A 13665-nucleotide genomic window follows, 5' to 3' on the forward strand; every position below is an offset into this window, starting at 1 on the left:
GGTCTTCAAAAGCCGTGTGTATCTCTGGATCATATAGGCAATAAGAGTGAATTTGGAGTCCTTTTCCAGGCTGTCTGGGATGTGCTTGATTTCAGAGGAGCTCTAGTCCTGTTCTGCATGCCTCTACCACTCTCCTTGATTCAGTCAAAATCGAGCATAGCCTGGCAAGTAATGCTTTAATAATTTATTTCAAGGTTGCTTTCCTGGAAATTTAGCAAGTTCAGTAAGAGATAAGTTGGAAGCACTCAAAATCAATTCAGCAAGTCATAGATTAATCCATAGGTAAGACTCAAAGTGCTTATTATAAGGAGATTATTAATAAAAACAAATTTGGGTACCCATAGGTTTATTGATTCCAAATTTGAACCATTAACCCTCCCTCTCATCTCTGAAGATACAGTAATTTGATGTGGATTTGGGTCAGAATTTCTAGGTTTTTTGACAGAAAACCAACTGTTGATCTTGACTAGAGCAGCCTTGCCACTTGCTGCAATCCGTGTTTGGAATTATGTGTGATACCCACTTTACATGATGTATACACTATATTTACCATTAAAAATATAGGAAAAAATTGTAAGCAATTATATTTAAGTTTATGAAAGCTCTGTATATCATAGTATTCTCAGTGAAGCAATGATTCAAGCAAACTCAGAGAAACGTCTGGAACATGTCTGGTGCTGGAGTTTTCTACCATGACTTCATCATGTTGCTTCTGTAGGAATGCAGCAGAATAATAGCTGAGACAAGTTTGTTGAATAAGCTATTAAAATCCCAGATGTGAGCATATGCTTTGCATTTTTATGGATCAAAATAATACTGTTGTGGGTATAAAATTTCATTTTACAACTCTTTTCTTGAAATCTCCCATCAAGTTACTGTAAATGTTTTTCTAGATGAAAGAAGAACCTGAATGCTAGGTCACTGTCCTATATTAGAATTCAGTATTCATTTTGTGGAGGGGGATTTAGACTCTTCAGCCTATAGTGTAAAAAATTATTTCCTAAGATGCTAAGGACAGCCTTGGAAAGGCAAGTTCTTAATGTTCGTCATTTAGCTTATGGCTGGACTATGTAGAAAGCCTGCCTTTGTTTGCTAGAGATTTGATGTTAGGTACTAGAAGGTTTGGATGTAAAGGTACCCTAAGGTCATCTTGAAAAAAAGTAATACAAACTAACAGTAAGCACTCCAGTGAGAATTCGTATGAAGTGAAATAATGGTGGCTTTTTGATTTTAAGTTAAAGCATTAGTCTTGGTGTCAAGTAAGTGTTGATCTCACCAATTGGTTGAATCACTTACACAGTTATGTGCCAAGATCTAGCTTTTGTTCTGTGTTTGGTTTGGGTTTGAGAATCACCTGGAATTATCATATTCAGGCATTCAGAGCTTAAAAGATATGCACTCTTGCCTATATGCAAGAGTTGGTGTGGCAAGGAATTATGCAGGAAGGCAATTTTATCATCAAGTTGGATTAGGAACTCAGGCAGAAGCCTGAGAAGATAATCTGATTCTGTGACAAATTCCTATTTTGAGAACAAAATGGTTAATATCATGTGAACATAAGTATCAATGAAACAAAAGCATATACTAATTAGGAAAAAGTTGCATCTAGGAGTTGTTTTAGGCAGTGATAAAACCACTGAACAAGATTTGAGTTTTGTGCCAGTCAGCTATACTCAGAAAGACTGTACACAATTTTTGTGTGCTCAGCAAAATTTATGTTACTTTATAGTTCCTACAATAAATTTGTAATAACTTTTGAGAAATTCTATGTAACATTTAAATTAATTGTAAAAAAAAGGGGTGTAATATTTGAATTATTTTATCTTTTGTGTATCAGAGGTTCTTAAATTGTATTATGTGCCAGAGACTTGGTTATTTCTGAAGCTTAGGCTTTGCCTCTCTGCAAGACAAAACAGGCTCAAATTACCTTAAAGTCTAGAAGGATTTTGATAAATAAACTGTTGAGTTGGTATTACCTGCTCTAGTGACTGATCCATATACTGTATTTACTACAGGTAAAGATGGAACTAGCCACTCCCTGTCAATATGACTAGGAGAATCCCTCCTGACAACAAACCTAATTCATGAACAGTCTAATCCTGAGTCTGCAAATAGGCATCTCAAATGAAGAATTCTCTCTATTATGTGTGAGCACTGACCCCATGTATTCAGACCTGGCCACTGTCTTGTCTCCAGATGAGGGCAGTCTTTGATGCCTCAGAAGGTGTTTGAAGTCAAGGACAAAGTTGACAGGTTATCCACATAGAAGTCAGCAAGATATATAGTTTTGAAATTATAGTATCTTTTAAATATTCTATTTCAGTATGTAAACTATTGCACTGTGTTGTGATCAAATACACTGCTTGGGATTTTCTAAAGGATATAAGTGAATTAGAATTCCAACTGCCGTAAGTCATCAGTAGGATTAGTGCTGGCAATTCCTGCGGATTTTTTTGGGAACAGTCACACATACACCAATCATAAGATTCTCATTTAGACTTCTTAGTCATGTACTTCTTGAATAACCACTAAAGTGGATACATATTTACAGTCAGGAACAGGGATAGTAAATACTTAGAAGCAAGAGATGGATGCTTCTGGGGAAAAAAAGAGAATAGCTTTCTATAAATAATAATAGTTTACTGTTATAGTGTGGTGAAGTCTCATAGTGGACATGGCTACAACAAAACAGTCTTGCAATCTTTGTCTTCTTAATAATGTAAATCCCAGCAGATGAAATGAAAATTCCTCCTTTATGTAAATTTCTACTGGAAATAGGTAGTTCGTCACCAAGAATAAGCTCTAAAGTAATAGAAAAGACATTGCAATGTAGTACCTTGCTCTAAGAATTACTATTTCTTTACCTGTTAGTTTTTAAAATTTAACTATTCATTCCATTTTAGTCGTAGTAGCTTTGTAAAGTAAGTTGTAAATAAAAATTTGTAAAATATAAATAAAATATTTTACACCTTTTGTTATAGGTGTAAAAGTCTGAGTTCAAGAATGAATCTATAGCATCATCTTGCTTTACATAATCAAGGTCTTAAGTGCTTGTCTGCTTTGCCCAAACAATCCCACTAAATAGTTAGCTTTTGAGATGTTCAAAACACCCTGATTTTCTTGGTGGTTTGTTATAACTTTTCACTTTTTGTATCAGCATGAATTCCAAATTAAACCAAAAATCTTGTACATAAAGGACAGTTGTAAATCTAGTTTTGAACTTTATGCATGAAAATGTTATCAGAAATTCAAGATATTTTAGAGATATTTGAATAAGGTGACAAGATAAATATATATTCAGCATCCATATATTCAGCATAGATTTCCTAGTGATCAAAGAACTCTAGACAGCATTTTTAAAAACATGACTACTGGGTAAGTTACCTTAAAGGAAATTGAACATTTTAGAAAATATCCAGATCCAGATAAGAATAGTGAGCTCTTAAATCTTGTTATTTTTATGCCTAAAATATACAGTAACCTTTTACTTGAATTATAGATTTTATTTTGTTTGTCAACTGTACAGCACTGCCGCCATGGAATTTGCGTGAGCAGAGAAATGGAGCTGCGTCCTGTAGATGGAGAGTGGGGCCCATGGGGACCTTATAGCTCGTGTTCAAGAACTTGTGGAGGTGGAATCAAGAGCACCACCAGGCTGTGTAATCGACCAGAGTATGTTTTTTATTGTGTTTTAAATTAGTGCATAATGAAGATATTAAGAAATTATGGATTGGCTCAAAATAAAATGGAGGTATTGTGGGCTGTGCAAATCAGTGTGAAGCACCGGTAAAAAATGCTTGTTTCAGCCATGTTTGGAAAGAGATTAGTCTACAGACTCTAATATGCAGAAGACTTTCAGATTACTCATGTCTTTCAACAGTATGATCCATTCTTATAGATGTTTCTAAAAACTTCTTTTGGCAGGGTCTTTTTTTCTAGGTTTACTCTAACTGTTGAGGCTTCTTGAAACATTAGATGCTTTCTTTGAAGTAAGAACTGCAAAAATAAATAATGTGTCTTTCCTACTAATCTCTTCAGTGAAACACTTGATTTGCTTTGATTTAAGGCTTTTCCACAACATCGCCACCAGTAACGTCCCACAAGGAGCACTGGTTATTACAGAGTCATTTACAACTTACCTTTGTAACTAGAAAATTACATTGAATGAATAATTCCATGTGGGTTTTGTTCTCTGTAGTAAAAGTCAAGGAGAACTTTACCCTTAATTTGTCCAGAAGCAGAACCATGGCTGGTGCCTGAGTAATTTCAGAGTTTTTCTAGGAAGTCATGTCAGCTTGATATTATCAGTAGGATAAATAAACTTCAATCAAATGGCCCCAGGTTATTTTATTTTCTCTGATGTAAGGGGCAGTAGACTAGATTGCCATTAGATAATGCCTCTTTCAGTCTGTAGTAATTGATAGTATCAATATGCTGTTGATTTATTCTTTTTTTCTTCCCCCAAAACATACTAATACTGGATTACTTTGTGTAAGGGTTTATAACTGTTAAAATGTATTTTAGACTTTACAGTAAATGAGGTATTTTCCACAATTTTCCCTTTTTATTCTTTTGATCCAAACAAAGTGAAACCAGTATTAGGACTACAGAAAAGACTGTACCAGCTCGTAATTGTCTTCTTTCTTTGTCACTCTGTAAAATAATAATTTCAAATTACTGAGGGGGGTGCTGCTTGTGTAAAAATAGGACTGTAATCTCAGCTAAATTGATAAAAGCATTAAAATTAATAATGCTTTTTCCCAGGCAAAATAGTTATAGCTGTAAGAGAAGTAAAAATAATAATGCATTAATAAACATCAGTAGCAAGATTACCACCTACCTCAGCAATAGTATCTTACAAGGATTGGGTTTATTTTGGGTATAAATGAATGCACAGTGGAAGTTGAGTGTGTGTGTAAGTCAGTAACAGCTGACAGAATGCTGTGTGAGGTTTTCCTCTTTAGATCAGTGGCTTGGGCCACTTTTCATGGAAAACAGGAATTTTAGAAAATGAGTGTGTTTTACATTTACCTTTATTTTAGGCCAAGAAATGGAGGAAAGTACTGTGTTGGCCGCAGGATGAAATTTCGGTCATGCAATACTGATTCATGTCCAAAAGGCAAAAAAGATTTTCGGGAGCAGCAGTGCTCTGAATTTGATGGCAAACACTTTAATATCAATGGTCTTACCTCTGCTGTTCGCTGGCTTCCAAAATACAGTGGTAGTAAGTAATTACGCATCTTTTCAATTAATGCAATGAAAATGTTACTTTAAATAAAGTTCTAAAACAGACAAGAAACCTCTTGGATTTTCTTTCCAGTTTCTATGAAAGATCGCTGTAAACTTTTTTGCCGAGTTTCTGGAACAACTTCCTACTATCAGCTGAAGGACAGAGTTGCTGATGGTACTCCCTGTGGAGCAGAAACCAATGACCTTTGTGTTCAAGGCTTATGCAGGGTATTTAAATCTAAACTTATTAATTATTAAAATCAATTTCAACAGGTGATAAAGTAGATATTAATACCAATAAACATTACTGAAAATATGGTGTTGTGAGTTCACTTAAGCTAATTTTATTTCCTATCAAATTAAAGATCTGGAAATGGAAGCAATTAAGTGGGGACCATATAGTTGAATGTGAAGACCCACAGTCTCTCCTCATTAAGCCTCGTAGGTGAAAGTTAATATTGTCCAAGTGAGCAGTGAGAAACTGATCCAAAATTAGCATAAGGGGAGGAAAGAAGCATGCTGTGTGATTACTAACATTGTATTTCTGCTACCAAAGAAGAAAATAGTAGAAAATCCAAGGGTAGATAGATTATGTAATTACTATTTTACTGTAAAATCAGGAGGAACTGACCCTTGAGTCAATTCAGCACTCTTTGCTTAATAGCAGCTGTGGCATTGTCACAAGATTTTGTTGGGAGAAGCAAGGAACTATATTTTAAAAATTCAAGACTTTCTTATCAAGCTTTGTTGAGGTTTTGCTGATTGCAGTGAAACAGAGTAAATTCAGGATGAGGAGAAAATATAGCTTATTTTTATACTGTTGAATAAAAAGGAAATGACAGAGATTAGTCCTGTTTATCATAGTTCAAAAAAACCCCGGAAGTTTAAGTAAAGATACATAAACAAAAATCGTTCTTATGTTAGTTTAACCGGCATAGTCTATATATATTCATTTGCTTCTTTTCAGTAATGACAGACTTTAAATGAATTGATGGCCATATACATACTGCTTTTAGGATTCCTAGAATTTTAATGTAAACATGAATTTAAATTTATACACTATGTTGATTTTTTATACAAAATCTTTATGTACCGTTATGTATTCTTATACAGCTCTTGACATATTAAGTGTATTTGAATTGCACCATTATGTTTTGCCCTTACATTGCAAAATCCAAAACCATTAAAGGCGTTTAATGAATTGCCAAGGAAGACTAGATATATACAGTGAACAACAATATTTTGGGGTAGTGGGAAGCTTACATTACTTATTTTCGTTGTTTTCTATTGGGCTGAGTGATAAAGGGTTTTATTATTTTTATTATTTTTATTTTTTGTAGCAAGCAGGCTGTGATCATGTTTTGAATTCAAAGGCAAGGAGAGACAAATGTGGAATCTGTGGTGGTGATAACTCTTCATGTAAAACACTTGCGGGTACTTTCAACAGTGCTCATTATGGTATGTTTGTTTTGCCTTTTTTTTAATCTTAATGCACACTTCAATATGGCTTAGAAATTATTCTTTACATTTAAGGAAGTGGGATTTCAGTGTATGTTCTTTAGGGCCTCTATCAACAAAAAATACCTTTGATTTTCAGTCATATTCCCTCTCAAGGATGCAGAGGCAAACACTATGACATACTAACCCATTCAAGTGAAAAAAAAAATCAATCTGCTGAAAGGTCAAAGCCAAAGACATGGATAAAAGAAATGATGAGGGTAAAAGTACTTTAAAAGGATGAATGCTTCCTGCTTTTTACTTTGCGTTCTCTGGTCTGAAACTTAGCAGCTGAAGGACACATTCCAATGTCTCATTTTGGCTGTGTAAAGAGATAGCAAGAAGTTTGTGTTGTGAGCAGCTGATGGGGTTCCTTTTCTCCTAGAGTGAAAATTACAGCCTGTGAAATGTGAGCCTCCTTCTTCCAGAGAACAGGGGTAACAATATTTATGTTTTTTCCTCCTCATTGACAGGTAGTAAATGAGAAACTTCTGGATAACCCTGGTATTTCCTATTTATTTGATTTAGTTTCTCTAATAGAGCTACTGTTAGTTCTTCTATAAGTAGTCTTTTCTGTGAAGTATGGAGAGACTCTTGTATGTGCATAGCAGTGCAGTTAAGTAGTTAGAACATAGAACATAAGGACAGAAGTCTCCAGGTTAATATCAGCCTAGAGGCTCCTTCGTGCTGCTTCACTGGTTGAAAGAGACCACAGGCAAAGTGAAAATAATATCTGGAGAGCTGCCAAATAGGATCCTCATAGAATAAAGGGTTTGCTGCTGAAGAGGAAAGTATGCCAAGTACCCTATTGGATTTTCTTCTTCCCTGGCAGTGGACTCACAGTCATCAAAAATTATCAAAAATCTTAAATTATACAGCCACCCTTCCCATACAAATACATGTATTTTTTCTTGTGTCTATCCTAAGAAGGTGCTTATAGATAGCACATGAATTTTGTCGTACACATATTTGTTACGAGTCCAGTGACAATTACGTGAAACTGCCATTTTGCAAATATGGTCAAAACTGTCACTCTCTGCTATTTAACAGCTTTCTATTGTCACAGACTTACTTGCTTCATATTGAAGATGGAGGGGAAAAAAGCCCCCATGTTTTGGGATGAGGAAAACCTTGCATTATTATTTGGTTTTATAGTTACTTGAATGCTTTAAATTATGTTCAAATTATTGAAATTATAGCATATAAAAGATAATACTGAGTTATACCAAGGAACAGTATGCTGAACATGTGGGATTATCACTCAGGTGTGCTCAAATAGGAATACAGCCATGCAAACAAGAAATTGTACTTATCTGAACACTGAAACTCCAGTGTCCATGGAAGGTCTAAGACATCCCTAGGCTAATGACTGAAGGCATTGTCTGAGGAAATACTATTTTCCAAAAAAATTCTGAATTAGGATCATGAGCTAAGTATGCTGATGTGCACTTGATCTTTTTCTTTTGACTTCATTTGTTTCCCTTTCAAAACGAAATGAGTCATTTTACTAAGGCAGAATTTGAAATTGACAATAGCAGCCTGTGGTGTGTGCTTATATTCATGCAATTATGATGTTGTCAGTAACTGTGTAAACAGTAGTAAAGCAATAATCAAAAATTCATTACAGCAAAATACTAATTTACTTGGCTTCCATTTTAAGAGATGGTAATCTAATCGTGTGCACATTATTACTGTGTTGGCTATTACTATTGCATCAATTTAGAGTATCTGAGGATTTCCTGGACGATGGTCATTCTCAGTGGCCTAGTATGTGATTTATTCTCTTCTTGTATCCTTGACAACATGCAGCTTTGTTTATAGTTTCCTCCCATATTTTTTCTTCTTTCATTCTTTTACCACAAAGTCTTCAGTGTGTGAGATGAGGGACTTTTTTAACTGTATTTTGGTTTTCTTCCCAGTATGTTGAAAGATTGACCAAACCGTGTATTTATCCAGAGCATGCAGCTTGTCAATTTGCAATTGCAGTGCTGCCCCCAGCTGGTAAATGTGATGGACCTGTAATTAGATTAAATCTTCATTTAAATGTATGGCATAGTTTTAATAGATTAAAAGCACTTGGAAGTTAATGAATTATGAAATTTGTCATGGCTTAACCCCATCTGGAGCCAGACAGCCAGTCACTCGCTCACTGCCTCCCGGTGGGATGGGAGAGAGAACTGGAACAATAAAAGTGAGAAAACTCATGGTTTCAGATAAAGACAGTTTAATAGGTAAAGCAAAAGCGCCACACACAAAGCAAAGCAAGAATTGATTCTCCCCTTCCCATGGGCAGGCAGGTGTCCAGCCAGGAAAGCAGGGCTCTGTCATGCATAACAGTGAATTGGGAAGACAAACGCCATTACTCTGAACACCCCCTCTTCCTTTTTTCCCCAGTTTTTGTGCCCGGCATGATGCCATATGGTCTGGGATATCCCTGTGGTCAGCTGAGGTCTGTCTGTATCCCCTCACAACTCCTTGTGCACCTCCAGCCTCCTTGCTGGTGGAGTGGGGTGAGAGGCAGAAAAGGACTGGACTCTGTGTAAGCTCTGCTTGGCAATAACTAGAACATCCCGGAATTGTCAGCATTTTCCAGCACAAATCCAAAACACAGCCCTATGCCAGCTGCTGTGAAGAAAATTAACTCTATCCCGGTCAACACAGTACAAAATGAAAAGGGTATTGGCACTGAAATTTTTACCCCCAGAGGTGCATCAACTAAAGTCACAGTAATATTGTTAAACACAGTGAAATTGGTGGAAAAATTATCAGAATTTTTATTATTAGCTCAGATTACATGTTTGTATTTATTATGTTTCCAATGTTTGCCATACTAAGTTTTTCTTAGCTGCAGGTATCATTTTGAGTTCATGATTAGCTTCTGTGAGAAACAGGTTTGGACTTTTTAACCTAGGTTTATGTGCAGAGTAACTTTTTAAAAAAATAGATCTTGATGCACCTTATTTTGTTACCTGGTGGCAAGGCTACCATAATAGTACTATGAGATATTACAAGAAGTGATGACTCATTTGTGAAGCATTTGTATTTTGAAGGGTGTGCACTCAATATTTTAAGCAGGAGAAGGTGGATCAGGCATGGCTAGTTTAACAGCTATATCTACCTATGCATATGGCCTGCAACGCTGCAATATTTTGGTATTTAGACTCATTCCTTAGCATGCTGTCTTGAAATACTCTTGTGAAGAGAAAAGCTACCTCAATTGTGTAAACAGAGAATGGAGATATTTCATGTTAAGTGACTTCCCCAGATTTCTGTAAAAGTTTAAATTTTGAGCAGTCACAGTGTTTTCGAAGTCCCTCTTGATATACTTGACTGCTTTCTAGAGTAGTTCTGCTCTCTAGGGATTTTTCTGAGTCGACTGAACTCAGTGGTAAAGAATTGAATTCACATTTCTGAACACAGAACATAACACTTCGTAACACGTGAAGGCATTCAGCATTGGTTGTCTGGTGCACTGTAGGGTTTTGTGAATGAAGTTAAAATATATTTTCATGTTTACTAATACTTGACCATCTTTGTATATAATTAATTTGCAGGTTACAATGTTGTAGTAAATATTCCCAAAGGAGCAACAAATATTGATATTCGACAGCACAGCTACTCAGGGAAACCAGAAGATGACAACTACCTTGGTAAAAGCCTCGTGTGTACAACATTGATGGATAGGTTTTGTGCTCTTGACAGGGAATATATTATTGAGTATACTATGAGAAGTCTGATAAAGACTTTGGAGAAAATATCTAATTATTTTTATCTTCATTTGCCTGAGTCTCTCTATAGATACTAATTTTCCAAAAACATCAGTGAGATGTTGTTAAGGTTTCTAATTCTTAGATGAGTGTGTTCATTCATCAGAGAATAAGAATTACAGTGCCTTGCATCGTTTTGTCAATTTTTTACTTTGTTGTCACAATGTTAATTGAAACACCACAAGTGAACTCAGGAATAATGTAGGTATTTGTTGTTTTAAATCTTGGAAGCTACACTTCATTTATGAACAAAGCAGTCTGACCATCAGCAAATTTATCAGTTGTCTCATACTTCTCTTTTTCTATTATGTCTGGGACATAAAGAGTATAAAGGCCATCACATGCTGATAGATTTGCAAATGTGCGTAGGTAACAAAGAATTTGTGAGTACATCCTACCAAAAATCTTGGTTGTTCTATTTCATAGTAGTTACATTGTATCGAAGTGCCTGAAAAAATACTGAAGCATATTTACCTTCTGTCTCTTCTTCCATTGTCATCCTAGCCAGCAAACTTCAGAATTCTCAAAATGTTTTCCTTGTCACCTGTTGCCCAGTTGTTACACATGCAGCTCACAGGACACAGAAACAACCCTCGCTCCCTGACATTAGCTTCCATTTCAAATGTAGCAATGCCTGAATAGCATCTTGTACTACAAATTTTACCTTATTTTAAAAATGTTTAACTTGTTTTTCATCTTTATTATTGCAAATTGGTCATTGTCTTAAATTACTATCATAAATGCCTCATAATTTATTTTTATTTTCAAGTTTAGTTTTAAAACCTAGTTCAGTAGAAGTAGCTGTAGCAAATACAAGGGTGTGGGCTGTAGAATAGGGCAGAAATACCAATAATTATTGTTTCCTTCTACAGTAACAGAACCTAGCCAAATTTAAAAGTCATGACTTCAGTCAGCCCTTCAGCAGAACAAATATTATTCAATTACTATAATGTAGAGAAAATCCATGGCTGAGAATATCCATGACAACTGCTCAGGTGAAAGTTACTGATGATTAGGAACGAATTCATTAATTTGAAACTGTTTGATACAACTTTTTACATGAACTGCATGTTGATGAGATTTTATTGATAGAACCTTTTAACTAAATAGATCTCCAATATTTTATTTCACTTACAGCTTTATCAGATACCCATGGAAATTTTATCTTGAATGGAAATTTTGTTGTTAGCATGTCAAAAAGAGAAATCAATATACAAGGAGCCATTTTTGAGTACAGTGGTTCAAACAATACAATAGAACGAATTAACAGCACTGATAGAGTTGAAGAAGAACTAACCTTACAGGTGCATGTTTACTTTTTTCATAAGCCTGAATATTTCCTACATGATCATTATGTTCTTAATTTTATGTTCAAATTCACTGAAAAACAGCTATCATTTTATCTCAATCAAGGTTTTGTGTGTAGGGAATTTATACAACCCTGATGTGCGTTACTCATTCAATGTCCCGATAGAAGATGGAAGTGATCTGTTTACATGGGATCCTTATGGACCCTGGCAAGACTGTAGCAGGATGTGCCAAGGTACTGTGAAGTATTTTTTTCACCAGAACCAAAGATCTGATGGCATTTAGGAAGGGCGTTGTCTTAAGTTCTCTTACTTTTCACCCTTACTTGTGAAGAAGAAACTTGTTACCCTCAGTAAACTTTAAGTGCACAGAGCCTTTAAGGACAGTATAGCTTCTGATTTTTGTTTTTGCTATTTTTAGTACTTATGCAGTACAATTCTATATTCAAACCTACATTTGGAAACATAGGAGCAGTTTATTAAAAAAAAAGGTTGAATCAAATCTGATATGTCCTATTAAGGTGGTATTGTATGTCTACTAAAGTTGATACCCTGTGAGACCACTGTACGACAGCTGGGAGGTGGAACAGGTGATTGGGAAAACGTTGTTCTCCACCTGGAATGTAGTGAGCTACACAAAGCAGCATGTTTGTGCAGAATCTGCTGTATACAGCAATTTGTGTTAATGGGGTATCTCAGTTAAATTCCCAAATGATGAATGGAATCCATAAGGCACTCTTAATTTAGCCCTTTATTTACTTCTTCTGGTGCTTTTTCAAGGTATTCGAAGAAGAAGAGTGACATGTATACGTGAAAGTGATCATGTGGTAGTGTCTGATCAAAGATGTGAATTCATACCTGCTGTACCAAGTGTCTTTGAGGAGTGTAATACAGAGTGTGAATTAAGGTAAAAAAGGTTCCTAACTGATGGAGTTATATGTGGTCTTATATGTTTTTATTGATTGATATTGAAACAAAGTAATTCAGACTGCTTTATCCTCTGTCTCTCCATCCCTCTCTACCTCCCTCATCCTTCCCATCTCTCCTTGTTTTCCTCAAATCTGTTGGTGTAATGGCTTTATACATTATATTTACACCTCTGACTCCACATAGAACTAGGGTACTTTTCTAATTTTTATTGTAAAGTACAAAATCTCTTGCTAGAATTGTGAATCTATTCTATATATTCTGGCACAAAAACTTGTATTGCTGCTTAAAATACATTTTCCACCAGAACTGTACCCACAACTGGAACTAATTTGAAACAGATGTTGTGTTTTTGCACTCCAAGATAGCCCACACTGAAGTGTTCAGAGGATGAAGAGTTAGAATTATAGCTTACATTTTTCAAAGTCACCTAGGAGATGAAGACAAAAGATCCTTTAAATTTAAAAAGTTCTTTTAAGCCTGTGAGTCAAATTCTTTTATATTGCTTTAAAAATTCCAGTCATGAGATAGAGTTTACAGTTTCATCTGTTCCCTAAAATGCATATCTATATTTACATTATAATTCTCTGAGTTCTCTGAGTGCTTTAATTGCCATGGTCATATTTTTTTAAACATAGTTAGCTTTCTACAACAGAAAATTGTGTCATTGTAGGTGGCACAGTGTTGGGAAAAGTGACTGTACATCAAAGTGTGGCCCAGGACATCGGTCTATTGAGATCCACTGCATGAAGTACTCCATTGCAAGAGGACTCAGTGCTCCAGTGGATGATAAGTACTGTGCTGATCAGCAGAAACCACCAGCCAGAGAGCCCTGCCATGGTGACTGTATGTTAAGAAGTTGGCACTACACAGAATGGTCACAGGTACAGATTTAAAACTTCTTTATTATACCATTATAGTTCTGGCATGCATACCAA

General features: G+C 35.5%; 1 protein-coding gene across 9 annotated transcripts in view; it reads left to right on the plus strand.

Moving 5' to 3' along the window:
* Nucleotides 1–13665, plus strand: part of ADAMTS20 (ADAM metallopeptidase with thrombospondin type 1 motif 20) — an 89705-nt gene that overhangs the window by 37618 nt on the left and 38422 nt on the right. For 7 of the 9 annotated variants that reach the window (XM_032106726.1, XM_032106724.1, XM_032106729.1 and 4 more), the window contains 9 exons: nucleotides 3500–3672; nucleotides 5043–5224; nucleotides 5321–5457; nucleotides 6570–6687; nucleotides 10281–10376; nucleotides 11631–11797; nucleotides 11907–12036; nucleotides 12581–12707; nucleotides 13401–13611. In XM_032106726.1, the coding sequence (XP_031962617.1) occupies nucleotides 3500–3672; nucleotides 5043–5224; nucleotides 5321–5457; nucleotides 6570–6687; nucleotides 10281–10376; nucleotides 11631–11797; nucleotides 11907–12036; nucleotides 12581–12707; nucleotides 13401–13611 (1341 nt within the window). The remainder of the gene's footprint in view (nucleotides 1–3499; nucleotides 3673–5042; nucleotides 5225–5320; nucleotides 5458–6569; nucleotides 6688–10280; nucleotides 10377–11630; nucleotides 11798–11906; nucleotides 12037–12580; nucleotides 12708–13400; nucleotides 13612–13665) is intronic. The other 2 variants (XM_032106727.1, XM_032106725.1) reach the window with 1 other exon arrangement.

This window comes from Corvus moneduloides, chromosome 4 (assembly GCF_009650955.1).
Source record: "Corvus moneduloides isolate bCorMon1 chromosome 4, bCorMon1.pri, whole genome shotgun sequence".
In the NCBI taxonomy this organism is placed as follows: Eukaryota; Metazoa; Chordata; class Aves; order Passeriformes; family Corvidae; genus Corvus; species Corvus moneduloides.